Genomic DNA, 26,417 nt, shown 5'->3' with positions numbered 1-26,417 from the left:
TTTTCTTCCTAAAGGTTAAATAATAATACATATACAAGAGCAAAGGAAACCATCCCATTTTCTATTTTTTCTTTCTTTTTAGAGTCCACACTGAACTTTTCACACTGCGGCTCTGTTTTCATTCTGTTTGCACACAAAAAAAGTATCTCCGTGATGGGACAACACAATCAGACAAATGTAAAAGAGTTTGTTTTTGTGGGATTCTCCAGGGAGCGAAACATAAATTTGTGTCTCTTTGTAGTGTTTCTCTCCATGTACCTTGTCACCCTGACAGGCAATACACTCATCATTGTGGCTATCCGTATTGACCCACGACTCAGCACCCCCATGTACTTTTTCCTGAGCAATTTGTCTTTCCTGGACATCTGTTATACAACTAGTGTGGTGCCCCAGCTGTTGGTCCATTCCCTGACTCGTCACAAGGTCATCTCTTTCAGTCATTGCATGGCTCAGCTCTACATCTCTTTGTCCCTGGGTGGTATTGAGTTTATCCTGCTAGCAGCCATGGCCTATGACAGATATGTGGCTATCTGCTATCCCTTGCATTACATGACAATCATGAGCAGAAGAGTGTATATCCAGATGGCAATGGCTTCTTGGATGGGCGGCTTCCTCAATGCTCTGGTGCAGACGGTATTTACCATGCACCTTCAGTTCTGTAGCTTCAATACCATCAACCATTTTGCCTGCGAACTCCTGGCTGTTATCAAAGTGGCTTGCTCCAACACTTTTGTCAACGAGATCGTGATTATAGTGGCAGGAGTCATTGTCCTGTTGATTCCCTGTGTTGTTGTGCTTCTCTCCTATGTCTATATAATCCGTGCCATCTTACGAATTCGCTCTTCAGAAGGTCGGCAGAGAGCATTCTCTACATGTACCTCGCATCTGACTGTGGTCACTCTCTGCTATGGCACAGCAATCTTTGCTTACATGAGTCCCAAAGCCAACACTTCACCCAACCAAGACAAGATGGTATCAATATTCTATGCAGTAGTTACTCCCATGCTCAACCCTATCATATACAGTCTAAGGAACAAGGAAGTAAAAGGAGCCCTGTCTAAAGCAGTAAGGAAAAGTATCACCACTTAAAGACATTGGCCCATTTTTGGATTGTAATAGCATCTTAAAGTGCATAGTAGTGCTTGATTCGGGGGCTGAGGGTTGATTGCCTTATGCATTCCTATCACTAAGGCTGTAATTGCATGAACACTTATTACCAAGCAAACCTTATTCAAATCAGTGTGTCTTACTTCTGAGTAAATCTGCATAGGACTGTGGTGTTAATTATTCAGCACTTGATGATTAGTAGCTGGACGTGTTGACTGAATCCACAAGAAAAGGATTGAATCCTGAATTTATTTATTTTTTAAAATCCATGGATTCCCTCCACCTTTCCCCACTACCATGTTCATATCATAAGTTTGGTTGGGGTGCCCCTGTGCAATATGAGACGGGATGAGTGGAGCTGCCGAAGTGGAACTTATTCCATAAGTAAACTTATTTTAGGATTCAGGTCTTTGTGTTTTGTGGTGATATGAGTGCTCTTTGTGTGGTGTTATATCTGTGGTGTCTGATTCACATATGCAGCCTATCACTTACTTTCCACTCAAGTGAGAAATTTGCAAGTTTGAACCTGATCCAGCCCTCTTGCTTAGCCTGGACACAGATTGGGTAGTATCTCGGTTGCCAATATCTCTCAGCCAAACTTACCTTAAAGTATTTTTATGAGAAGAAAGCAGTGTAGAGAAGCAGAAGAAGGGACTTACAAGTGGGAATGGGTGCATTGTAATTTAGCAACTCTCATGAATTTACATGTGTCAGGGTCCAATTCAAGAGGAGGTTGCTAGTGTTAAAGTAGTGCCCCTACCTAATTGATTGGTTTTGAATGAACAAATTTTGAGTTCCACACTGCGGTGGCGAAAGCTTATATCATGACTGTCAAGCCCATGTGAGGTGATGACAGTGGACCCTTGACACACTCCCCAATCCAGAGTGCACCACAGAAAGCTAAAGAAAAGGGGGCCTGGAAAAGAAGGGGGCCTGGAAAAGTTTAACTTCAAAGCTGGACCAGCATATACTGGGGAGAATACCCCAATTACCCCATATCATCCGTAGTGTTTCTATGGTAATTGGCTTTCTCTTGTCAGGGGTAGGTGGTGTGCACGACACAAGCCCACAATTAGCTTCCTCACAAGAAAAGTGTTGCAAGGGTTGGGCCGCCGGCTCTGCCTCCTATTTATGCATCATGAGCCGGCCAATGGGAAGCCTGCCCATTCGTGATCCGCTCGGCTGGCCCCTCCTCCAACAAGACGCTGATAGATTAAACTGGAGTTTGGCGGGAACCCCCAATGGCTGAAAACAGGGAGGTGAGCCAGCCCAACCAGCTGGTGAGTCCCATGAGGCCTGGGGGCACTGTATGCGGTCCCGCAAAGGGCGCCCACAAAGGGAGGTGTGAGTGCTCATTGTAATTTAGCAAATCAGTTCCTATTCTATTCAGCCCTGAACTGTTTGTTTGGGCCTCGCTGGGGGAGAGCGGGTTGCAGGTGGAGAGAGAGAAAGGGATATATCTATTAATGTATTTCCAACCACCCTAAAACTTTCTACTCTTGCACAAAAAGACTTGTGGTTTGGGACTGACTGTACACTTGTTATAAATTGTATGTTGGGTTTTGAAGAGTGGGAAAAGAGGAAACTGTCCTTTTACCTTTCATCCCTCCTGGAATCACCTTGCACAGTGCAGGGATTGCAATGGCGGTGCCCAGCTGCCCTAATCCACCTTCCAATAAATGGAAAAACAAAGACATTACTAAAAACTTAACATGGTTCGGGAAACTAATGCACTCCAGAGACTGATTGATGGATTCCATTCCCTATACACTATTGCATGTTGAATAACTGGGAATTTTGCTGACTATACATAAATCATTGCCCTGTTTCTTTTTCCAAACTATGAGGTCTAGAACCACCCAAATTTTGTAACAGATGATCAACATGACAATAATATTCCACTTATTTACACTTGGTAAGCAGAAAAGGGTTGGAGGGAGTTACACAATATCCCTTCACAACCACAACACTTAAGATTGGTTTTGTGGTCACATTGTAATTTCCTCAACATGTTTTGAATATATATATTTTTCCTTATGTTGAAGAAACATTTTTAAAAATGTCATATGCTGAGAAAGCGTGTAAAAAGGGGGGGGGGGTAACAGTGAAACTGTGTGTGTGTTTGTGTGTGTAACCAGAGGACAGTGTGGCAGCCACCTTAAGCATGTGGGAAGAGGAACAATTAGACAAAAATATGAAAAAGGAAAGGTGGACATAGGCTAAGTGTACTGCAAATAAATGAATAAATAAATGTTTATAATGGTACATAAATACTGTAAATAAATATGTAATAAATAAAACACATATATAACTGGAATATTCATTGCAGTCACATTAAGGCAAGAACGCTGACTGCATTTTATGACATCATTTCATGGTTTGAGTGTGAAATCAAGTGCAAAAACAATAGTGAGAGAGGGGAAGGTTTCATTAGTCAGACAAAGTCAGACCTTTTGAAATAAGGAAAGTAATGAGAAAGTGCACTAGAATGTACAGGATAACACTTGCTTGATCACCTAACTTTCCTGCAAACAAATCAGAATAAATAGGGAATAAATAACAGATTTAATCTAATCTGCCTGCAAACAAATCAGCATGATCGCTAAGTACTGAGGCTGTCTGGAAGTGACCTAAGTGTTGGAAGAACACATTGCTTGGAAAGTGGCATGGTGTTGCCACCAAACGGCTTCCCACCTGTGTGTGTGCTTAGATACACATTTCTTTTCTTTGGAGTTGACTGCAGGAACACACTGTTGCGTGTGCGATTGTCGCAAATAGTGTGAGGTGGCCTTGAACAAGTCAGGGAAGATGTAGACATAAAAAGGTGTTATGCATGAGGTGCTGGGAGTTTTTATTCTTAATTTTACTTCCCCCCCCCCATTGGATCCTAAGAAACATTGCATTGAAGCACAAAGTTGCAGATGGGGAGAGTACTGTTGCACTCAGTTTCTGTTTGAAGGCTCCCCAATGACATCTGGCGGGCCACTACTGGAGCAGGATGCTGGCTAGGTGGGTCTTTGGTCTAATCCAGAAGCACTTTTATTTTGTTCAATTGTTGTTGTTGTTTTGTTAAGAAACACTTCAAGGCATCACTTTGGAACACAATTCCCCACACATGCATGTAACACCATAAGAAGAGTCTGCTAATGGCTAATCTTGTCCAACAACTTGTTCTTACAGTGACCAACAAGATGCCTTTGGAAAGCTCAAAAGTGGGCCTGGGTACAATAGCACCCTCCCCACAACAACTGGTATTCAGGGACATACTGCCTCCATCAGTGGGGGTAAAACAAAACCCTTGCTACTAGTAGCCATTTGTGCTCCCTGAATTTGTATAATTCTCCATTAAATCCACTTCCAGCTTTAGGGAACAATCCTCCCAAAAGCCTCTGACACAAGCCTCATTGGAACGGTACAAGTGCTTTACTGCAGCAGCAGCAGCAGCAGCAGCAGAAGAAGAAGAAGAAGAAGAAGAGGAGGAGGAGGAGGAGTTTGGATTTGATATCCCGCTTTATCACTACCCCAAAGGAGTCTCAAAGCGGCTCACATTCTCCTTTCCCTTCCTCCCCCACAACAAACACTCTGTGAGGTGAGTGGGGCTGAGAGACTTCAAAGAAGTGTGACTAGCCCAAGGTCACCCAGCGGCTGCATGTGGAGGAGCCGAGTCGCGAACCTGGTTCACCAGTTTACAAGTCTACCGCTCTTAACCACTATACCACACTGGCACCACACTGCAGAGTGAACTACTGCTGGATTGTATTATGGATATGTTCATCCAATAAGAAATTCAAATCATCATCATCATCATCAGCCACCCCTCTGACTGTGGCTGGATCTAGACACATCAAAGATGCATTTCAGTTTAAAGTGTTGTAAATTTAAAGAGGGAAAACAGAGAAAAATGGGACTCCACATACAATGTTATAGGTAAAGATAAAGGACCCCTGGCCGGTTAAGTCCAGTCAAAGGTGACTGTGGGGTTGCGGCTTTCCAAGTCATGTGGCCAGCCTGACTAAACCGCTTCTGGTGCAACAAAACACCGTGACGGAAACCAGAGCAAACGGAAACACTGGTTACCTTCCCGCCGCAGCAGTACCTATTTATCTACTTGCACTAATGTGCTTTCGAACTGCTAGGTTGGCAGGAACTGGGACAGAGCAACGGGAGCTTACACTGTCACAGGGATTTGAACTGCCAACCTTCTGATCGGCAAGCCCAAGAGGCTCAGTGGTTTAGACCTTTATACAATGTTATATCGCATATATAACACATATGAATCACTTTTTCTTTACCAGTCTAGCTGAATCCTGAATTGCCCCAACAGATTGCAAAGCCACAGTAACACATAACACATATAAAACTTCCTCATATAGGGCTGCTTGTATATAGAATGGTTAAAGTATCAGGAAAGACAAATTTGGGTAACAAATAAAAAGCTACCATTAAAAAACTATTTGTTGTTTCAACACCATGCACTACTTGGTCCCAACAGGTTCTGTAAGTATCTTCTGTGACATTTATTAGCAATGGATTCAAGATGGTGTCAATGAAGTGGCTTTAGACACCAAATGTACACACACAGCCCTTCCAAAGGTGAGATTCAGCTGACTTTCCCCATGACTTTGAACAAGGCCCCTTTAACATCCTTGTTCCTAAGGCTATAGATGACAGGGTTCAGCATTGGGGAGAAAAGAATATAGAAAATGGAAGCTTTCTTCTCCTGCTCCGCAGCACGTTCAGACTGAGGCTGCAAGTAAGTGAAGCTCATGGTGCTGTAGTACAATGTGACAACAGTGAGGTGGGTAGCACAGGTGGAGAAAGCTCGTTGCCGTCCCCTTGCTGAGCGCATGCTGAGCACCACCCTGGCAATGTGGATGTAGGAGATCACTATAAAAGTGAAAGGCAACATGAGCACAATGACACTCAGGGCAAATATAAGGACTTTTACTATATAGGTGTCCATGCAAGCCAGCTGCAACACAGCTGGCTCCTCGCAAAAGAAATGGTTGATTTGGTTGGGCCCACAGAAGGGGAAATTTATGGTGACAACTGTCAGTGCTGCAGCATTGAAGAAGCCTCCTAGCCAACAGGCTCCTGCCATCTGGATACACACTTGCATCCTCATGATGGTTGGGTACCGCAGTGGTTGACATATGGCCACGTAGCGATCATATGCCATGAGAGCCAGGATGAAGCACTCAGTCATCCCACAGAACAGCATCAGGATGAGCTGAGCCATGCATCTGTTGAAAGAGATACTATTGGTTCTGGAGGCCATATGGAACAGCATCTGGGGGAAGATGATCTGTGTGCCGAATATGTCCAGGAAAGAAAGGTTAGCAATGAAAAAGTACATTCCTGTATGAAGGCGGGAGTCAACCCAAACCAAGAAGATGATGAGGCTGTTGCCAAATAAAGTGATGAGATATATGACTAGGCACAGCATCAATAGGATACGTTGCAATGTTGGATGACTGGTGAAGCCAAGAAGAATGAATTCATTCACGGAGGTCTCATTCTGAATCCACATATCACCCAAAAGACTCCACCTGCAATGATAAGTGCATCTATAACCGGTGTCCTGATTGAAATGCCATATCACTAAGCAATCACTCGAACATGTTGATGCCACCTAGCTTTAATATGACGTGGAATTGTTCACTGTCCATACAGTTTTGCTCTTTTTCTGCTCTATTTGGAGTCAGATTGTGTGTTCTAATCATCTCTGCGATTTCTCCTTGTCAAAACTGTTTGTTTTTTTTCCTAAATGTAACACATGCCCAGTGTTCCTTCAACCTACCATTAATGAAACCTCTGCTGTTGTTTAAAATTGTGCCACTTTCTCTCTGGGTCTCTCCACTGCCACTTTACTCAAACTTTTGTAATTGTTTAAAACAGCCCCCTTTACCCCTTTCATTATTCCTTCACCCTTGCTTTACTCAAACATCTACCTTTTTCTTTACCTCACCTCCCTCAAGTCAGAGAAATAAAGTATATGGAGTCCTCAGATATTTTGTGGTAGTTTTCCACAATTTATTTCTGTTCCAGTAACATTCAACATTGTAGTGTTCAGTGTAGAAATTTAGAGGATTAATCAATTTGTGTATACTAATGAAGACTCTAGTACCAAGTGCATATTTTGAAGGATTTACATAATAAGTGAGTCACAGTGTCATATCGTTCTGACACCACTTTTTGTGAAGCAATAGCAATGGCAACAAAATGTAAAAAATACATAAATATGGCAGCACAATTAATATGTGCTCCTTTTTTCTACATTAAATGCATAGAATCATAATTTTATGTTGTTAATTATTAGAAGCCATTGCTCTTAAATGAATAGGTATTTTTTACTGACTTACTGATTCATGAGTTTTCACATCCACCCCTTCATGAGAATTTATTTCATATCTGTTGGCAATCTTATATTTTTTAATTTACAAATGTTTAAAGGAAAAATATATCATTTAACATTTTAAACATGTTTGTTAAATGGTTAAATCATTGGTACATTTCTAAGCAATCTCACCCCTTGTGCAAATGACTATGCAAGGCTGGCAAGTGCTATGAAACCGTTCCAAAGAAAAGATCTGGCAGTGGCTGAAGTTGAAAAATAACAACTTGCCAAAAGCTACCCTCTGAATTCTAACCCCAATAGAGATTTGAAATGAGGAATGCATATTGCATACAGTATTTTACATTGCCTCTTACAGCGCAATTCCACATATACTCACCTAACAGTAAGCCTCATTCAACTCAATAGGAATATATTCAGAATTGAATCCCAGGCATGGGATTGCCCTATTAAAAGCTCTGTTGCTTCAACGAAATGCATCCCCAATTATATTTGGCTCTTATATCAACTAAAAGAAGTACCACTTTGATCCATGCACTGACCTAGTAATTTCTCAAAGCATCACCTTTTGATATTGCCTGCAAATATTCTATTGCATTTGAGTTGATTCAGAACTCACTCATTTGCTGATTTGCAGGCTATAAGCAATAGTTTTGTCTTTTTAAAAACTACATTGCAATCCATGTATATTCATTGTATCTAAAGATGCCTCCAATAACCTTTTAAATCCACAAATTGAACTTTAAGATATAAATCAAATTATGAGGGATAATGTGCAAGCACATTTGCAGATTATATAATTTTGTTTCACTACATCTTTCTCACTGTATGCAACAGGTAACTCTTTGGGAGATTCTGCATGCTGAGCTATGTCTCTTCCTTACATGCATGAGTTAGCATGGTCAGAGATGATAGATATTACCATATTTTTTCCATCTATAAGACTCCCCCATGTATAAGATGCCCCCTATTTTGGGGGACTCAGATTTGAGAAAATTGGGAGAGACACTATCCATGTATAAGATGCCCCCTAATATTGGACATTACTTTTTAGGGGGAAAACCTAGCCTAATACATGGAAAAATACAGTATGTTAAAAAGTATCTGAAGGACATTGTTGAGGAATGCTTCTGTAAAGTATAAAGCCCACAGCATTTTATATATTTACTCCCATCAGATGTCAGGGAGATAAAGAACTACATAACTTTTAGAAGACATCTGAAGGCAGCACTGTATTGGGAAGTTTTTAAATTTTGATGTTTTACTATGTTTCATATATGCTGTAAGTTGCCCAGAGTGGCTGGAGAAACACAGCCAAATGGGTGGGGTATAAATAATAATAATAAAAAATAATATTATTATTACTTAAAAGTCTTCTCTTCAGCCCTGCATAAGATACACACAAGAAATATGATTATTGCTAAGCATACTCCATGACACACAAAGTAATACCACACCTATTACCTCATACATGTACATAGTTATGGAAAGGAAACTGATGCTTTAACCTCATAAAACTATTATTAATCATTTACTTGCTGGTTACATGAAATCCATTCCAGGTGCTATCGGTTTCAGGTGAGGCAAATCTTTTCCAAAGTGGTACAGAATAATTGGCAATGATCGTATAAATTGCAATGATTGTACATAGTCCAGGGATCTCTTTTTCTTAAAAGTTAGAGGTCTGAGTCAGTGGGTGTGAGAGAAAGAGAACTGAAGCTGAAAATAGGATGGTTATGGATGCCTTCATAGGCATCAAAATGCTCTTCATAGGGGTACAGTTGATTAAAATATACATCCATATTGGAAGTTGCAAAAACTTGTCCATTCCCTGAAGCATTTGAGACAACACAAACCCCTTCAGTTCTGAACTTGTTAACTTTTTCATTCCCTAAAGACAGTGGAACAGAGACACAGTTAACTGCAGCTATTTCCTGGGTTTATTCTTAGAGTTTGCCAAAGAGAATCTGTTCCCACAAGCCAGAAACTGGGAAAGAGAACAGCAGCAGGCTAGTTAAGGAAGGCCTACGTTGTGGGGCAAGGGGTTGGTTGCTTGAGGGGGCTAAGGCTGCAGTCCTGGGCACACTTACGATGGAGAAGATTCTATCAATACCAGTGTGTCTTACTTCTGAGTAAACTTGCATTGGATTGTGGTTTTCATTGTTCAGCACTTGATTATTATTTTAACTGAGTCCTCTAAAAAAAAATCAAATAAAAAAAATCAAAGGCTGGAATCCTGATTTCAATTAACATACCATAAATTCATTGATTACTACCTGCAGTGTCTTGTAACACCCCCTTGTCCAAAAGAGTCCACACCAGAGTTTCAAGAGAGGTGCTACTTTGCAATATGAAATGGGGGGGGGGGTGGCCTTGATACTGCCTTCTCCTGGGTGCTCTACTTCCAGGTAAGCAGAAGTGACACAGTTGTTTGGAGGTCATGTAAGTGTCACCATTTGTCTAGGGCATCTACTGCTGTGAGTGAACCCTACCTGCTATTTGTTGGTTTTATTGTATCAGCATTTTCCCCAACAATTAAAAAAACACATATTTATTGAAAATTCAAAAAGTAAATAATTATATGTGCACTAAACATAGTGAGACATAAATAAAAGAGAGAAAAAGGAAACAGAACCTGTGTGGGAGGGGAAATAAAGGGGGGAGGGGGGAACCCAAAACTGTATAATTTACAAGGTTGTTATTGTACTTCACCAGATCTTAACCTATTACAGTATTTGTAAGAATAGATTCCAAATATCATTGAATTTGTCCATGGCAAATCTGTGTTTGTATGCAAGTTGTTCATATGTTGCAAGTTTATATGTCTTCAATCCAATCGTAGAAGAGAGCCACATTTTTATTTTTCCAATTCATCGGGATAAGTCCTTTTGCTGTGGTAAGAGCACAGAGAGTCCACTTGTCATGTCCTTTTCTAAGGTTTCATGTGCTGGGTATATAATTCAAGGGGATATTTTGCTCTGTAAATGTAAGGTTGTTCTGTACAGTTCTGTTGATAGTTTCAGTTACCTTCTGCCAAAAATATTTCAATATAGGACAATGAAAAAAACAACATATGTTTAAATATAGAGAGAAGAATTTGGGATCCCTGTAGAAGGTATCACGAAGCATATTTACCGTCAGGTACACAATTTCAGAGACCCATAACTGACAGCAACTGTCTAAATTGGACTGCTTTGGAATATTCCTATGTAGCATATCAAGATGGTATTGAAACAATAACATCAGTTCGAACGATATGGCACCATATGTCCCAAAAAATATGACATTTTTTCCCATGACAAAAGGACTTTGTGGGGAAACTTGAGCATTTGTAGATAATCTGTATTTGTCTCTTAAAATGGAATATGTATAAAATTCATTTATCAGCTGGTCTAATGTTAATATACCCAAATTCATCCACTCTTCCATACGACCATTTCTTTCCTGATTTTTAAAGATGGGAAACCCTTCCCAAAGGTGAGACTCAGCTTACTTTCCCCATCACTTTAAACAAGGCTCCTTTAACATCCTTGTTCCTTAGGCTGTAAATGACAGGATTCAGCATTGGGGAGAAAAAAGCATAGAAAACAGAAGCTTTCTTCTCCTGGTCTGCAGCTCGTTCAGACCGGGGCTGTAAGTAAGTGAAGCTGATGGTGGTGTAGAACAATGTGACAACAGTGAGGTGAGTAGCACAGGTGGAAAAAGCTCGTTGCCGTCCCTCTGCTGAGTGTATACTGAACACCACCCTGGCAATGTGGATGTAGGAGATCACTATAAAAGTGAAAGGCAACATGAGCACAATGACACTCAGGGCAAATATAAGGACTTTTACTATATAGGTGTCCATGCAAGCCAGCTGCAACACAGCTGGCTCCTCGCAAAAGAAATGGTTGATTTGGTTGGGCCCACAGAAGGGGAAATTTATGGTGACAACTGTCAGTGCTGCAGCATTGAAGAAGCCTCCTAGCCAACAGGCTCCTGCCATCTGGATACACACTTGCATCCTCATGATGGTTGGGTACCGCAGTGGTTGACATATGGCCACGTAGCGATCATATGCCATGAGAGCCAGGATGAAGCACTCAGTCATCCCACAGAACAGCATCAGGATGAGCTGAGCCATACATCTGTTGAAAGAGATATTATTGGTTCTGGAGGCCATATGGAACAGCATCTGGGGGAATGTGACCTGTGTGCCAAATATGTCCAGGAAAGAAAGGTTAGCAATGAAAAAGTACATTCCTGTATGAAGGCGGGAGTCAACCCAGACCAAGAAGATGATGAGGCTGTTGCCAAATAAAGTGATGAGATATATGACTAGGCACAGCGTCAATAGGATACGTTGCAATGTTGGATGACTGGTGAAGCCAAGAAGAATGAATTCATTCACGGAGGTCTCATTCTGAATCCACATATCCACCTGCAATGATAAGTGCATCTATAACCGGTGTCCTGATTGAAATGCCATATCACTATGCAATCACTCGAACATGTTGATGCCACCTAGTTTCAATATAATGTGGTATTGTTCACTGCCCATACAATTTTGTTCTTTTTCTGCTATGTTCGGAGTCAGCTTGTGTGTTCTACCCATCTCTGTTATTTCTCCTTGTCAAAACTGATTTTTAAAACAAAACACACACCCAGTGTTTGTTCATCTCACCATCAATCAAACTTCTTATGTTGTTTAAAACTGTACCACTTTCCTCTCTGGATCCCCCCCCCCAAAAAAAAAACTTTTGCCATTGTTTAAAACAGCCACTTTCCACCCTTTCATTTTTCCTACACCCTTGCTTTACTCAAACATCCACATTTTTCATACCTCAGCTGCAATAATTCAGAGAGAGAGAGAGAGAGAGAGAGAGAGAGAGAGAGAGGATGAGGTATCCCCAAATATTCTGTATTCACACATTGTATTACACTTCTGGTAATATCTATTGTCTTTAATTTTATATTGTTCAATGTAGTAATTTAGAACATATAATTTATTAAGATGCAAACACCCATATATAATATCACCCATGTATAATATCAAACAACTGAACTTAACCTTTTCTAACTACGTAATCAACAGATCTGCCTTTAAAATTCTATTCATCTTAACAGTAAGAGTCATAGCTTTAAAATGAACAAGTATTCTTTTTACTGACATTGATTCATTAGTTTTCACATCTCCCCCCTCCCATTTTGTAGATAATTTCTTCACATCTGTTGGCAATCTTACTTTCTTAATTTCCAGATGTTTAAAGGAAAATTGGCAAGACTTGCTTTTTAGAAATCTATCCTAGACCTTAGTAATCTAGGTCTTTTCTAAGCATCCTTTTCTAAGTATCTTATATGCTGTCCTGCATAAGATAACCCCTTTCCATTACTCACAAAGTGATAACCAACCTATTGCTTCACACATTTCATAGGTATAGTAGGGAAACTGATGTTTATGCATTATAAGGAGCCTCATATAACTGCAATTCTTAAGTCTATTTTAATCTGCTTTTATTTGTTTTTTATTTGTTTTATGGTTCTGTTTTGTAGGCTATCTTGAAAATCTAGATTAATTAAAATATGTGGGGGTTTTTCAAAGTCCAATTCATGCATAAAGAGGTTAAAACCATGAAGTAAGCTGTCCTGTCAGGCTTAGCTCACCTTGGGAGAGACTAGGTAATCTAGACAATACCTGAGCTGGTTGCTGCAACACAAAGCTCTATTGGGTTCCAAAACCAATAACAAAGGAAATTTCACCACTGTAACTAAGCCAAGTTATGCTTCCTGTGCAATTCTTTCTGAATGCTGTACATGAATATCTCCTTTGGAGAGTTTGTAAGTAAATCATCTTTAACTTACCAAACATGTGGTCTTTTTATGGTGGGGAAGAGGGGAACCTTGGAAGGAACTTAGAATGATATATTTTAAAGATCTTATAGTCTATATACCATATCTATGCTTTACTTTGCTGCATGTTTTGTGATTTTTAATCCAATTGGGAATCTCTCACCAAAGAGTACTTGCCCCAGGAATGCTCTTTTATGCCTATCTTTTTCCTATCCAACAATAGTTCTAACATCATAAACATGTTATTAATAGTTTACCTGTTTTTTTTAAATGAAACACATTCCAGCTGCTATCTGTTTCAGATGAGATAGATTATTTAAAATGTGGATCAGAATTGGAAGCAACAACTGTACAGTATATTCCCCAGGAATCTCTGCCTTTAAAAAGTTTGGTGACTGTGTGTGTGAAAACTTCAGCAGAAAATAGGAAGTTTGTGGCTAACTGGACAATCTAGCATCTTCACAGGCATCAAAATACTATTCACAGGGGTACATTTGATTGAAATATAAATCCATATCTGATCTAGCACAAACTCATTTCCCTGAAGCATTTGAAACAACACAACTCCCTTCAGTTCCAACCTTGTTAACTTTTACATTCCCTAAGGACAATGAGCACAGAGATTCAATTAACTTGAGTTTATTTCCAGGGTTTGTTTTCAGGGTATGCAAAATAGAATCTGCCCCCAAGAGCCAGAAAGTGGGAAAGAGAGCAGCACCAGGCTGGATGAAGAAGCCCTATGCTGTGAAGGACTTTGTGATCTGGCTATCTTGACAACGATTTCTAGGTCAAGAGTTGTGTCTTCTTCTAAGACTCTTCCATGCAACCATGACTTCTGCTATCTATTGAACATCTGTTCTGATTTGTTTGCACAGGGGTTACACAGCTTCACATCAAACAATTGTTCTCCAACACTCCTCAGGGCATTTTCCTATCACTTTCCTTAACAAAAACAACAAAAATCCTATAAGACATGCTATGGCCTATATATTCAACAGGAGAATGGCTCATAGAGCAAGGAGGGAAGTATAGGCTCCCTTGCTTTCCAATTTCGTAGTGTAACTATTGAATCTGTTGCTGTGACTCAGGAACTGCAGCAGACAGCACTGTAGCAGACAGCAGACAGTTTACATAGGAAGTCTAACCCACTTAGGGGATGTAACATTTATGTTTTATTTTGTTTTAAATATAGTGCAAAACACCACGATAACTTTGTATACTGGGTATGCATCAGTCGGAGATTTCCCTCTAAAGAAAATGCCAGCTTTAGAAAAGGAGTGCAGCAGGGAGGAAAGTGTTCAATTCCACCTATCCGTCTATTTCAGTCCTGATAATTGCCAGTTCCTTCCCATAGCTGATGGTATTTGCACTTCTAAAAACCTTTCATGCTAAATGCAAACATACATTTAATTCTGTGTCTAGTTTGCCCTTAGATGGCTCTTAACAAGACACATTCATTGAAAGTAAGTCCAGCAGCAGCTACCAGTCATCAGTGGTGCCTAATCATGTTGACTCTATGGAACCTCCAGTTTCAGAGATGGTGTAACTTTGAATATCAGTTGCTGTAGGGAAGGGCTATTGGCTGTGTTTGAGCTTTCCACTCATCTTGTGGCCCAATGTGAGAAACAGGATGCTTCCTTTCTTAGTCTGATATAGCAGTGATCAGTAGACATTTATAGGATTGCACTGTAGCAGTGCTGTCCTGTGATTAAGAGTCTCCAAGCAGGCTCTGGTAGAATTAAATAAAAAGTGGTATATCTCCTTTTTATTACCGGAGAGGTAGCCAACCTGTTTCCCTCCAGTTATTTTGCATTTTAGGTGCCATCACCCCCAAACAACAATTTCACTTGTCTGAGATAATGGGAATTAACTTCCACAATGTTTGAAGGCTGCCACATTGCCAACACCTACCATAATTTGTTTTGAGTAAACTCTGTTCTGCCACACAACAGATTTATTTTAGCAGTCCAATCTTATGTGTCTTTAAACATACAGAGCCTCATCCATAATGGTGCATAATCTGTTTTGAATACATACCACACACACACACACACACACAAATTGAATAGTAGGACTGTGCAAGAAATATGTGGAGTTTATACTCATAGCAAGCATTTCATGTAAGGTTTTTGCACAGTAACATAGAATTCACAGTTTAATGTGACTGGCATTTCAAAACATTTCAGTCAATTTTGTCAACAAGGAATAGTGTGTATGGACATAAGAAAACAAGTCAGGAACCAGCTGGTATCTTTCAGAAGTTGTGATTACTTTAATCCACAACAAACTCAATGTGTGACCATGATATTCTAAAGGCAAGCATACATAAAAAAATGAGTATAGGTCTGTAATCTGTGAGTGTGTGTTAGATCTATATGTCATCTCTATCATCCATCTATCTATCTATCTATTCTCCTCTTATTTATTTATGTCCAATCATGCTTCTCCAGGCATTCCTTACATCCTTGTTGCGTAAAGTGTATATGATAGGATTTAAGAGTGGTGTCAAGACACTATATATCACTGGGATAAGCCTGGCATGATTTGAGGAGTGACTGCTATTTGAAGACAGGTAAGTGAAGATGGAGCTGCCATAGTACAAAAGGACCACAGTGAGGTGAGAGGAACAGGTGGAGAAAGCCTTTTGTCTCCCTTCAGAAGACCTTATTTTTAAGACAGTTGAAATGATGTAGGTATATGATAAAAGGATACAAAGTAATGGGGTCCAAGCTATGAAAAGACCAATAGACAGCATGAGGATTTGGTTAAGGGAAGTATCACCACATGATAGCTTCAGCAGTGGGGGAATATCACAGTAGAAAGCATCAAGGCAGTTCTTCCCACAGAATGGTAGTTGGAAAGCAAAGGTGGTGTGCACAGCTGAGTTAAGGAAACCCCCAGTCCAGCAGGCCATGGCTAGTTGGAGACAAATTGTTTTGCCTATAATCAGTGTGTAACGCAAAGGGTTGCATATGGCAACATAGCGGTCAAATGCCATCACTGCAAGAAGGAGGCACTCGGTGCCTACAAAGGAGAAGAAAAAATACACCTGGAGCACACAACCTATGTAGGAAATGTTGCTTCTCTCAGAGAGAAGGTGAGCCAACATCTGGGGTATCGTGGTTGTAGTGTAGCAAATGTCAAGAAAGGAGAGATTCCCAAGGAAGAAATACATGGGGGTTCTGAGCCTCTGATCCACCAATGTCATTACTACAATGAAGGTATTCCACAGCACAGTGAAAAGATAGATGATTAATAATGCACTGAAGGGGAAAATGCGTTCCTCCTGAAGATTTTTAAAACCTAGGATGATGAACTCAGACAGGCCAGTTTCATTTTGTGCGTCCATACCTTGGCAAATAAACAACTGATTTTCTGTAGAGAAGAGGGAGATGAATTGTGATCATGTTAATAAATAGTGTGACACTGGCATTATATTCAATATAAAGTGCAGAAGATGACAGAGGTATGATTCTCATGGACCTTTCTTTGAGAAGAGATAATCCTTCTGTCTGCAGGATAACTCTGTGAGCTTTCCTGCAAAAAGCACTGCAGATTTATCACTACAAGAAGAAATCCTAGCATACCATAATCAGCTCTTATCCCTAAAGTACTAATATGGAAGGTGATCTATGCAGAGTGTTGTGAAACCAACTGATATTTTCAATTCCTTATCACCAAATACTAGCAAGAAGGTTGTCAATATGATGGCATTTGGTGGACATTTTTATGGTTAGAGGAGTAAGGCAGACTATTGAGAAATAACTGGCAGTTGCAAATATGGAACCCACAATTTCTACACAGTGTTTGGATTGAAATGATAGACATTCTTGAAATAAATTCATGCACCTGTGGTATAGTAGTCTCCCTCTTAGGAACCATCCTAAAATACTTAGTAAAAATGAATTTATATAGATTTTCTTTCCCACATAGGCCAAAACATAAAGCTGTTATAACAAAAAAGTGGTTAGTTTTAGCAGCACAGCAATGCCGCGAGCCAGAATTAGCTGATAAATCACGACTTGACCCATTTCTCTCCCCTTACTCCCCCATTAACCAAAGTGGGTAGGAAGCAATTTGAACTTGGTCCTGTATCGTGCAATCCCCATGCTTGATCCTTTGCACATAATGAGCAGACGTTTGAAAATACTTTTTCTTAAAGGATAACTTAAACTATACAAATCTATTTTACCTTGGGAATCCTGATCCAAAATAATTTTCAGTATGATCTCCAGTTGTAATATCCATGAAACATTCTCCAGTAGATTACTCATGTTAGAAAACTGCATACACAGGCAATTAATTGATAGCACATCTATGCTATCTGGTTCCAACACTAATTTTTGAAATGGGTTGTGAAGTTTCTGCTCTGCGATACAGTGAAGGGAAGCAAATTATGTTCCAGCAAAATTACTGAACTTTGTCAGGATTGTTCCTCATATCTTAGTGCAAGAACCTCGGAAACATTACAGCAGGTCGTTAGTACAGATTTGCTGCAGATGTCACCTGCCTTTCAACTTTCTTGGGCATCCTGTTAGAAGTCAAGCTGAAGAAATTCTTCACCTGATAGGACCCTTGATAAGTTCTTGAATTTGTGTTGTCACCATAGTTCACACAACGCAATGTTTTGAAGCAAATTGGAAGAAACAACTGAGGAATTTCAAGGAATTAAATAGAATTTGATGAAGGCCAATATTACAGTAGTGAGGGTGGTTGAAGCTCTCCACAGCTGAAGTTCTCTTCCAGTTCCCAAGTTACTCCTGAAGACTAAATCCAAAATCATAACATAACTGTGGCTGCTGATTCACCTCTATCAGCATCACCTAATTTAAGATAATGCCATTATTGATGGTGCTGTTTTCTTTCTAACGTTCTATAAAGCAAGCAAAATGATGGATATGTTATCAATATGAATAAGCTACATATGGTCCAGGTTGTACAGAAAAGTCTGCTTCTGTTGCCTGTGTGGTTTTTCAGCCTAGAAGGATTTCAACCTAGAAGGATTTATTTTCAGTGAAGCAACTGTTGCTTATATAGGCACAAATATGAAGGAGGCCTTTGAGGATTTTCTACCCAAGAGAAATCCATCCTGGTTTCCAAAGAAAAAGCAGCAAATATTCCGATCAATTGTGAAAATTAATTGGCATGCCTTGAAATAGAACAGAATAATCTTTTAATAAAAGTACCTGATGATTAGCATGCATGATCTCAGATATTAGCCTGCTTTGGCTGTGACGGGATAGATGACAGAAAGGACAGGAAGAAAAATAAAATAAAATCAAGGAATTGGAAGTAAAACTGGGTTATTATCAAATTATCCAGAATCAACCTCATATTAGAATAAGAGCACAGTCCTAATCTTGTCTAGTCAGAATAATTTGTGGTAGAAATCAATAAAGAAGAAGAAGAAGAGTTTGGATTTGATATCCCGCTTTATCACTACCCGAAGGAGTCTCAAAGCGGCTAACATTCTCCTTTCCCTTCCTCCCCCACAACAAACACTCTGTGAGGTGAATGGGGCTGAGAGACTTCAGAGAAGTGTGACTAGCCCAAGGTCACCCAGCAGCTGCATGTGGAGGAGCGGAGATGCGAACCTGGTTCACCAGATTACGAGTATACCGCTCTTAACCACTACACCACACTGGCTCTCTCTAGGTTTGCAGTCTTCTTAAACTGACAATGTATTTTGTGACATTCCTGCTGCCACAGTGCCCAAAGCAGATAGAAGAGAGGCCTCATGCACACACATTCACACTGTACTGGTCCTGGGGTGGTGGTGGACATATGGTTATTTATGATCCTCTCACCTTTCTCACAGGGTTTTGTGACAATCATCCTTTATTCATCAACATTACACCCCCCCCACTCCACCCCACTTCCCACAGATACATTTAAAAGGCTGAAGAATATCAGCCAAAGACCTGTTTGAAGAGGAACATTTTTGCCTGCCACCTAAAAATGTATGCTGAAGGTGCCAGGTGAACATCCCTGGGGTAAGCATTTCACAAACAGGGAGTCACTACAGAAAAGGCCTGTTCTCGTGTTGCCTCCCTCCAGACCTCACGTGGAGGAGGCACGTGAAGAAGGGCCTCAGATGATAAACGCAGAGTCCAGGACGGTTTATATGGGGAGAGGCAGTCCTTGAGGTATTGCAGTCCTGAACCGTTAAAGGCTTTATAGATCAAAACCAGCACATAAAATTGGACCCGAAAGCTGATTGGTAGCCAGTGCAGTTGAGCCAGGTGTAAGGCTTTGAGGAATCAGCTTCCTCCCCCATGGCAGTAAAGAAGAAGATCAAACAAAAGGAACATCTTACCAGTTAGATTCTTTAATAATCACAATGAGAGAGAAACAAACACATCTCCCTAGAAATGGTGGTGTTCCCAATTAAGGCTCACTCCCCCCCCCCACCATCCCTATTAATCTATGTCACTCCTACGTCTTGCAATCTGATTTTGTACCCTCTGTGCTTTCTGTTCTAACACTTTCTGAGCTCTCCATGTCTTTGGAGAAGGGGAGTGAATGCTGTCCAGAGACAGTGAATCTGTTAACCCTCTCTCTTCCACTGCTTCTTCTCCTAGCTGTTCCCCATCCAGAATTTCCTGCCTTCTGCCTTCTGAACTATGCCCCTCTGCAAACCACTGTTCCGAATCTATACTATCCACCTGCTCCTGGGAAGATTCGGAACAAGGGAGAGGGTGTGGCTCCCACCATTCTTCCTCAGTGCAGCCCTCCTCAGCATGGTCCCTGACACCAGGATTGGTGTAATATGTCCCAACTGTCTTGTCCTGGTGAGCAACCTGGCCTCTGAATTCCACACCAGCTGAAGCTATTGAATTGCCTTCAAAGACTCATTCATATAACGTGTTGCAGTAATCCAACCTAGAAGTTAGCAGAGCATAGTCAAGAGAAGTCAAGCTATCCCTGTTCAGATAGGGACATAGCTGGGCCACCAGCCCAAGCTGATGGAAGATACTCCATGCCAGGGGACTTCCTGTTTCCTGCCAAGGGAAATGGCTGCCCATGAGATCGGACCCCTAGCAGTGCCAGAAATTCAGAGTTAATATGAGGGTAATTAGCCGTGTCAACCCCCCCCCCACCAGGTTGCCCATAGATCGTCCTTTATCTGCCTCTCATAACAAGATGTGAGGGCTGGGACACTGGGCATTGCACAGCACAAACTAGGAAATCTTCGGAGTCAATTCCACAAGCAGGAGATTCCTGTTTTCTAAAAATTAAAGAGATTTGGACAAAAAACAGGTGTGTTCTGGATGGAAAGAGATAAAAGAAAAATCTGCTAAACTAAACAGCCACTGGAGGTTAAGTTTCGGACTTCAAAAAGGCTCCCATCTTGGTGTGTTGATTAATGAGGTGAGCAGCGTCATACTTTTGTATTTGTTATATTTGCTATTTCATGATTTGGCGAACCTCACCAAGAAAGAAATAATTATCCAAGGAAACACAGGAGGTGTAAAATTAATTGGATTTATGGCACCACAGTCCTCGGCGGAGAGCCCTAATCAGAATTGGCAGAGTAAGATCAGATAGGAAAGTGGCTTGGGCTGAGGAGGGAAAATGGCAGTCGTAGCAGTTGTGACGCAGAAAGAAAAAGAAGAAGCCTCCTTTATCTGAGGGAGGGTGGAGATACTTTTTAATTTGAACCACAAAAGGGATGTACTTTACAAAAGATGCATTTGCTTGCATGGAATATTTTCATATATGGTTTGGAAAGAGAGTGACGGTGAATTCTGGATGCCTGCCAGCTTTTCTAGGGCCCGGGAAAGCTGGCATGGTTATTTCTTGGAGAAACTGGAAACAATCTTTCTATAACTTACTGACTGCCAAGTACATCCCATGGTATAGTTTGAAACATCAGCTTATTAAGATAGATTAAAGACAATATGGCGTCATTAATTTTAATCTTGGATGGAAGCCCAGAGCCTTTCAGAGCAAGAAACAGCAGAGAAAGGAGGGGCTATTGAAATAGGACTGTGCTTCAAAATAATATGACTCCTAGGTGATTATAGAAATATGGAATCCTTGAACAAAGATAGAGAGCCACATACAGTGGTACCTCGCAAGACGAAATTAATTCGTTCCGCAAGACTTTTCGTCTTGCGGAAATTTCGTCTTGCGAGGCACCGTTTCCCATAGGAACGCATTAAAATTTAATTAATGCGTTCCTATGGGAAAAAAGTCAGGGAGCGCCGGTCGGAAGGGGTGCCGGCCGGCACCGGAGCCGCGCGGCGCCGCATTTTAAGGCTGCAGCGAGCGAACTGTTCGCCCGCTGCAGCTTTAAAATGTGCCGTAGCTAAAAAGGCTTACCTTTTGGCTCCGGTGGGGGGGGGGGTTTCCGAGTCGCGTCCGCCATTTTGGATCGACTCAGACATGCGCAGTCGATCCAAAATGGCGGGCGCGACGCGGAAAACACCCCCCCCCACACCGGAGCCAAAAGGTAAGCCTTTTTAGCTGCGGCGCGACGCCGCGTTTTAAAGCTGCAGCGCTCGCTGGAGCCTTAAAACGCAGTGCCGTGCCGGTCGGGAAGGCTTACCCTTTGGCTCCGGTGTGTGTGGGGGTGTTTTCCGCGTCGCGCCCACCATTTTGGATCGACTGCGCATGTTTGAGTCGATCCAAAATGGCGGGCGCGATGCAGAAAACACCCCCCCACCACCGGAGCCAAAAGGTAAGCCTTTTTAGCTGCGGCGCGACGCCGCGTTTTAAAGCTGCAGCGCTCGCTGGAGCCTTAAAACGCGGTGCCGTGCCGGTCGGGAGGGCTTACCTTTTGGCTCCGTTGTGGGGGGGTGTTTTCCGCATCGCGCCCGCCATTTTGGATCGACTGCGCATGTCTGAGTCGATCCAAAATGGCGGACGCGACGCGGAAAACACCCCCCCACACACCGGAGCCAAAAGGTAAGCCTTTTTAGCTATGGCGCGATGCCGCGTTTTAAAGCTGCAGCGCTCGCTGCAGCCTTAAAACGCGGCTCCGGCGGCTCACAGTGGTACCTCGCCAGACGAATTCGTCTTGCGAAAAACAGCCATAGACGAATTCGTCTCGCGAGTCAACTAAAAACTCGCAAAACCCTTTCGTTTTGCGAGTTTTTCGTTGTGCGAGGCATTCGTCTTGCGGGGTACCACTGTATCAGCGATTGATGGACTGAGAGATGAGGATGGTTAATATCGGGATTAGAAAACTGGGAAACAACAAAGAAGAAAGCAGAAAATAAATGAAGGACATAATCTCTTGAAATTCAGAACATGGGAAATTATTTTGAAATTATTTTAATTCAGATGGTATAATTGGCTGTGTCATTCTTGTTTTTAATGTGGTAAGATTTGGTCTGATTTGTTATTAATATGAATGTTTTTTATTGGAAAATGAATAAAAATTATTTACAAAAAAAGAGAAGAAGACGCTCCATGCCACCAAGGCCACCTGAGCCTCATGTGACAGCAAAGGATCTAGGAGTACACCCAAACTACATACCTCTCCTTCAGAGGGAGTGTACCACTTGCTTAGAACTGGCTAAGCTTTTCTTCTTTTTTGTAATGTTCTATCGGAAATAATTGCTATAAGTAGTAGTATGTTTATCATTTGAGTACACTGAAAAGACTAATGAATGCAAAACACTTGATCCTTGAAAGAGCAGCAAGTTAAAGCAATACTATAGACCAGAGGGCAGATCCTGAAGTTGAGGCTCCAGTACTTTGGCCACCTCATGAGAAGAGAAGACTCCCTGGAAAAGACCCTGATGTTGGGAAAGATGGAGGGCACAAGGAGAAGGGGATGACAGAGGATGAGATTGTTGGACAGTGTTCTCGAAGTGACTGGCATGAGTTTGGCCAAACTGCAGGAGGCAGTGGAGGATAGGGGTGCCTGGTGTGCTCTGGTCCATGGGGTCACAAAGAGTCGGACATGACTGAATGACTGAACAACAACAAAAATAGACCAGAGATTGGAAATTTCATATCTGGTGACTCAAGCACACAAAACCTAATGATGACTAACAGCTGGTAGTTTATTTCTTTATTGACAAAGCATAGTAGCTCCTGACGTGCACTAAACACACACACACACACATTTCTGGTGGGAAGGCAGCTGGCACCCCTCCCCAGGCTTGCGCGCTGAGCTGGACTGTTGGAGCAATGTGTGGCCAAGCCCAAAAGCAAACCTTAAGTACAGTGGTACCTCAGGTTACATACGCTTCAGGTTACATACTCTGATAACCCAGAAATAACGCTTCAGGTTAAGAACATTGCTTCAGGATAAGAACAGAAATTGTGCTCTGGTGGCGCGGCGGCAGCGGGAGGTCCCATTAGCTAAAGTGGTGCTTCGGGTTAAGAACAATTTCAGGTTAAGAACAGACCTCCAGAACAAATTAAGTTATTAACCCGAGGTACATGTACCTAACAGCATAAGGGCAAGCACCCTGTGATTTATTCTACACAGAAGTTGTTGCTGTGCTTGCCTCTTCAAATCCTTCCTGTTCCTGGAAGACAGAAGGACGGCCCTACCTGGAGCTCCTCTCCATGAACATTGGTTCATCTGCTGCCGGGAGAGGAGCGCTGAACCAGGGCACACTAGGGGTGCCTGTCAGGGGCAACTGTTTCATGCCCCCTCAAAAATCTGCACCCAGGGCTGTGTCCCCGCTGGCACTCACCACACTATACCCGATTCCTCATGTCTTGGTTTCCAGACACTTGATCACCTTGGTCACCCTCCTCTGCACACATTCCAAGTTTTCATTCTTTTTCAGAGGGCATATGTCAGGAACGTGGCCCTCCAGGGTGCAGCAGAAGGGTCAGCCTCAGAAATTGAGCAAGGAGATGACTCTTCAGCTGAGAGCTGTCTGTCTGAGTTTAGAGAAGACAGCCCAGGCCCCTCCTTCCCAAGCAAGACACTGTTAGCTCTTAAGGTGAAGGAGAGTTGAAAGACAGCCAGAGCAAAGCAGGCCTGCCAGCAGATAAGCGAGAGACAGAGACAGTGTCCACTGAGAGTGGGGAGGGGGAAGGCCAGCTCTTCAGTCCCCAGAGTAGGAGATTGGAGAGGCTCAGAGAACTGTGGAAGGGGAGGAGGAGAAAGGCACTGTCCTGGCATCCTTCCTGTTGCGGGAGGGATTCTGAGTCAGACTGAGCAACTCCTTTGCCAAGAGAAGGTGGAAAGCTTTGCTCATTACTGCTTATCAGACTGGTTGTATGCCAAGGATCATTAGAGCATAGTTGTCCCTAACTGCTTATGTTCTCTTTTAATGTTTAAGTTCCTTTTGAACTTCACTTAGAGAAATAACTGAGCCCTCCAGGGCCTCATGCATTTTTCTCTGCACCAAAATATGGTCTTTTGTCTTGGAGGAAGGAGGGCTGACTTGAAGGGTCAGGGGAGAAATAGCAGAGGCGGGGGCAAATCCTAGTCTGAGTCAGGGACAGATTAAAGTTGGTTACAGTTGACTCATAGTGGAACCAGACTATTTCAATGTGCTTGAGAGGAACCCATAAATACTGAAGGGTGGGAAAATGTAAGCATAGTTTAAATAAATATATAATGAACCCATCACAATAATATCACTGTATTCCAGAAGAATGGGCCCAAACAAGTATCTGTCTAATATACATACATATACATACATACATACATACATACATACATACAGAGAAACAGCAAAATCATTTGAATTGGAGGAGAATACAGATAAATTTGACAACTATTTATTTGATATGTATCTTAAGAAATGTGCTATGATAAAAAAAGTAACGTACTTAAATACGTTAAAAATACGATAAAAAAGCTTGTGGCTGAAAAATAATATAAATGAATATATCAGTATCTTATGAATTAAATCTCATTTCTAACTCTGTTAAGGTACAGCTCATAACGTTATGTTGTGTACAATATTCACATCTTCCCCATTATGTTTAGCCAAGCTTTCTTCACATCTTTGTTGCGCAATGTATATATAATGGGATTCAACAAGGGAGTCAATATGCTATACATCAGTGGGATAAGCTTTGTATTCACTGATGACTGTGTGGGAACAGGCCTCAAATAGGTGAAGATGCAACTACCATAGAACAGAAGAACCACTGTAAGATGAGAAGAGCAAGTAGAGAAAGCCTTTTGCCTCCCTTCTGTTGATCGTATTTTCAAAACACTTGAAATTATGTACACATATGAGAGAAGGATACAGAACATTGGTGTCCAGGCTATGAACAACCCAATGGTTAACAAGAGCCTTTGGTTGAGGGAAATGTCCCCACATGACAATTTCAGCAATGGTGGAATGTCACAATAGAAAGCATCTAGGCGGTTGTCTCCACAGAAGGGTAACTGAAAGGCAAAATAGGTGTGTATGGCAGAGTTAAGAAAACCACCCACCCAGGAGGCAGTAGCCAGCTGGAGGCAAACATTCCTTTTGATTACCAGTGAATAGCGCAGTGGGTTGCAGATGGCTACATAGCGGTCAAAAGCCATTACTGCCAAAAGAAGGCATTCAATGCCGACAAAGGAGAAGAAGAAAAACAGCTGGAGCACACAGCCTGTGTAGGAGATGGTGCTACTTTCTGTCAGAAGGAGATCCAGCATTTGGGGGATGGTGGTGGTGATGTAGCAGATGTCAAGACAGGAGAGGTTTCCAAGGAAGAAATACATGGGAGTTCTGAGCCTCTGGTCCATTATGGTCATGATGATGATGAAGGTATTCCACAGCACGGTGAATAAATAGATGATCAAGAATCCACTGAACAGCAAGAAGTGTACCTCCTGCAGATTTTTAAAGCCAAGGATGATGAATTCTGAAAGCTCTGATTGGTTTTTAACCTCCATATCTGATTCCAAGAGACTGGCATTCAGAGGCATACTGCTTCGAACAGTGGAAGGAGAACTAGGAGCAAATGATAGTCTTTGTCTAAAACTCTTTGAAAGTCATTCAAGGGTCCCTCCCAACTCCATAATGCTATGATTCTACATTTAAGTAGCTGACAATCACTGTCTCTTTTGACAATGGATTCCTCCGTGGTTTGCCTTTGAAGGAGTACTAGCATTTGTCTGTTCTACACCTTGTAGCTTGCAGCTTCATTGCATGTCCCCACACAGTTCTACTGTTAGGTGACAGAGAGGGACAAACTTCTCCCTATC

The 26,417-nt window shown here is 41.7% G+C and overlaps 5 protein-coding genes across 5 annotated transcripts; 1 reads left to right on the top strand and 4 right to left on the bottom strand.

Moving 5' to 3' along the window:
- Positions 1-153: 153 nt before the first annotated feature.
- On the top strand, positions 154-1,089 carry LOC117058544 (olfactory receptor-like protein OLF3). The gene has a single exon (XM_033169770.1). The coding sequence runs from the start codon at positions 154-156 to the stop codon at positions 1,087-1,089; it is 936 nt and encodes a 311-aa protein (XP_033025661.1).
- A 4,618-nt stretch (positions 1,090-5,707) lies between these two features.
- Positions 5,708-6,637, bottom strand: LOC117057773 (olfactory receptor 2D3-like). The gene has a single exon (XM_033168613.1). It carries the CDS (start codon positions 6,635-6,637, stop codon positions 5,708-5,710), a length of 930 nt encoding a protein of 309 aa, XP_033024504.1.
- Positions 6,638-10,946: 4,309 nt separating this feature from the next.
- LOC117057772 (olfactory receptor 2D3-like) lies at positions 10,947-11,876 on the bottom strand. Its single transcript, XM_033168612.1, has one exon. It carries the CDS (start codon positions 11,874-11,876, stop codon positions 10,947-10,949), a length of 930 nt encoding a protein of 309 aa, XP_033024503.1.
- Positions 11,877-15,713: 3,837 nt separating this feature from the next.
- On the bottom strand, positions 15,714-16,640 carry LOC117057771 (olfactory receptor 5V1-like). The gene has a single exon (XM_033168611.1). The coding sequence runs from the start codon at positions 16,638-16,640 to the stop codon at positions 15,714-15,716; it is 927 nt and encodes a 308-aa protein (XP_033024502.1).
- An 8,538-nt stretch (positions 16,641-25,178) lies between these two features.
- Positions 25,179-26,105, bottom strand: LOC117057770 (olfactory receptor 5V1-like). The gene has a single exon (XM_033168610.1). The coding sequence runs from the start codon at positions 26,103-26,105 to the stop codon at positions 25,179-25,181; it is 927 nt and encodes a 308-aa protein (XP_033024501.1).
- Between the last annotated feature and the right edge of the window lie 312 nt (positions 26,106-26,417).

Source organism: Lacerta agilis, chromosome 14, assembly GCF_009819535.1.
Source record: "Lacerta agilis isolate rLacAgi1 chromosome 14, rLacAgi1.pri, whole genome shotgun sequence".
NCBI lineage: Eukaryota > Metazoa > Chordata > Lepidosauria > Squamata > Lacertidae > Lacerta > Lacerta agilis.
Note: the sequence above shows the minus strand (reverse complement) of the source record. Positions and strands in the feature narration are given on the sequence as shown.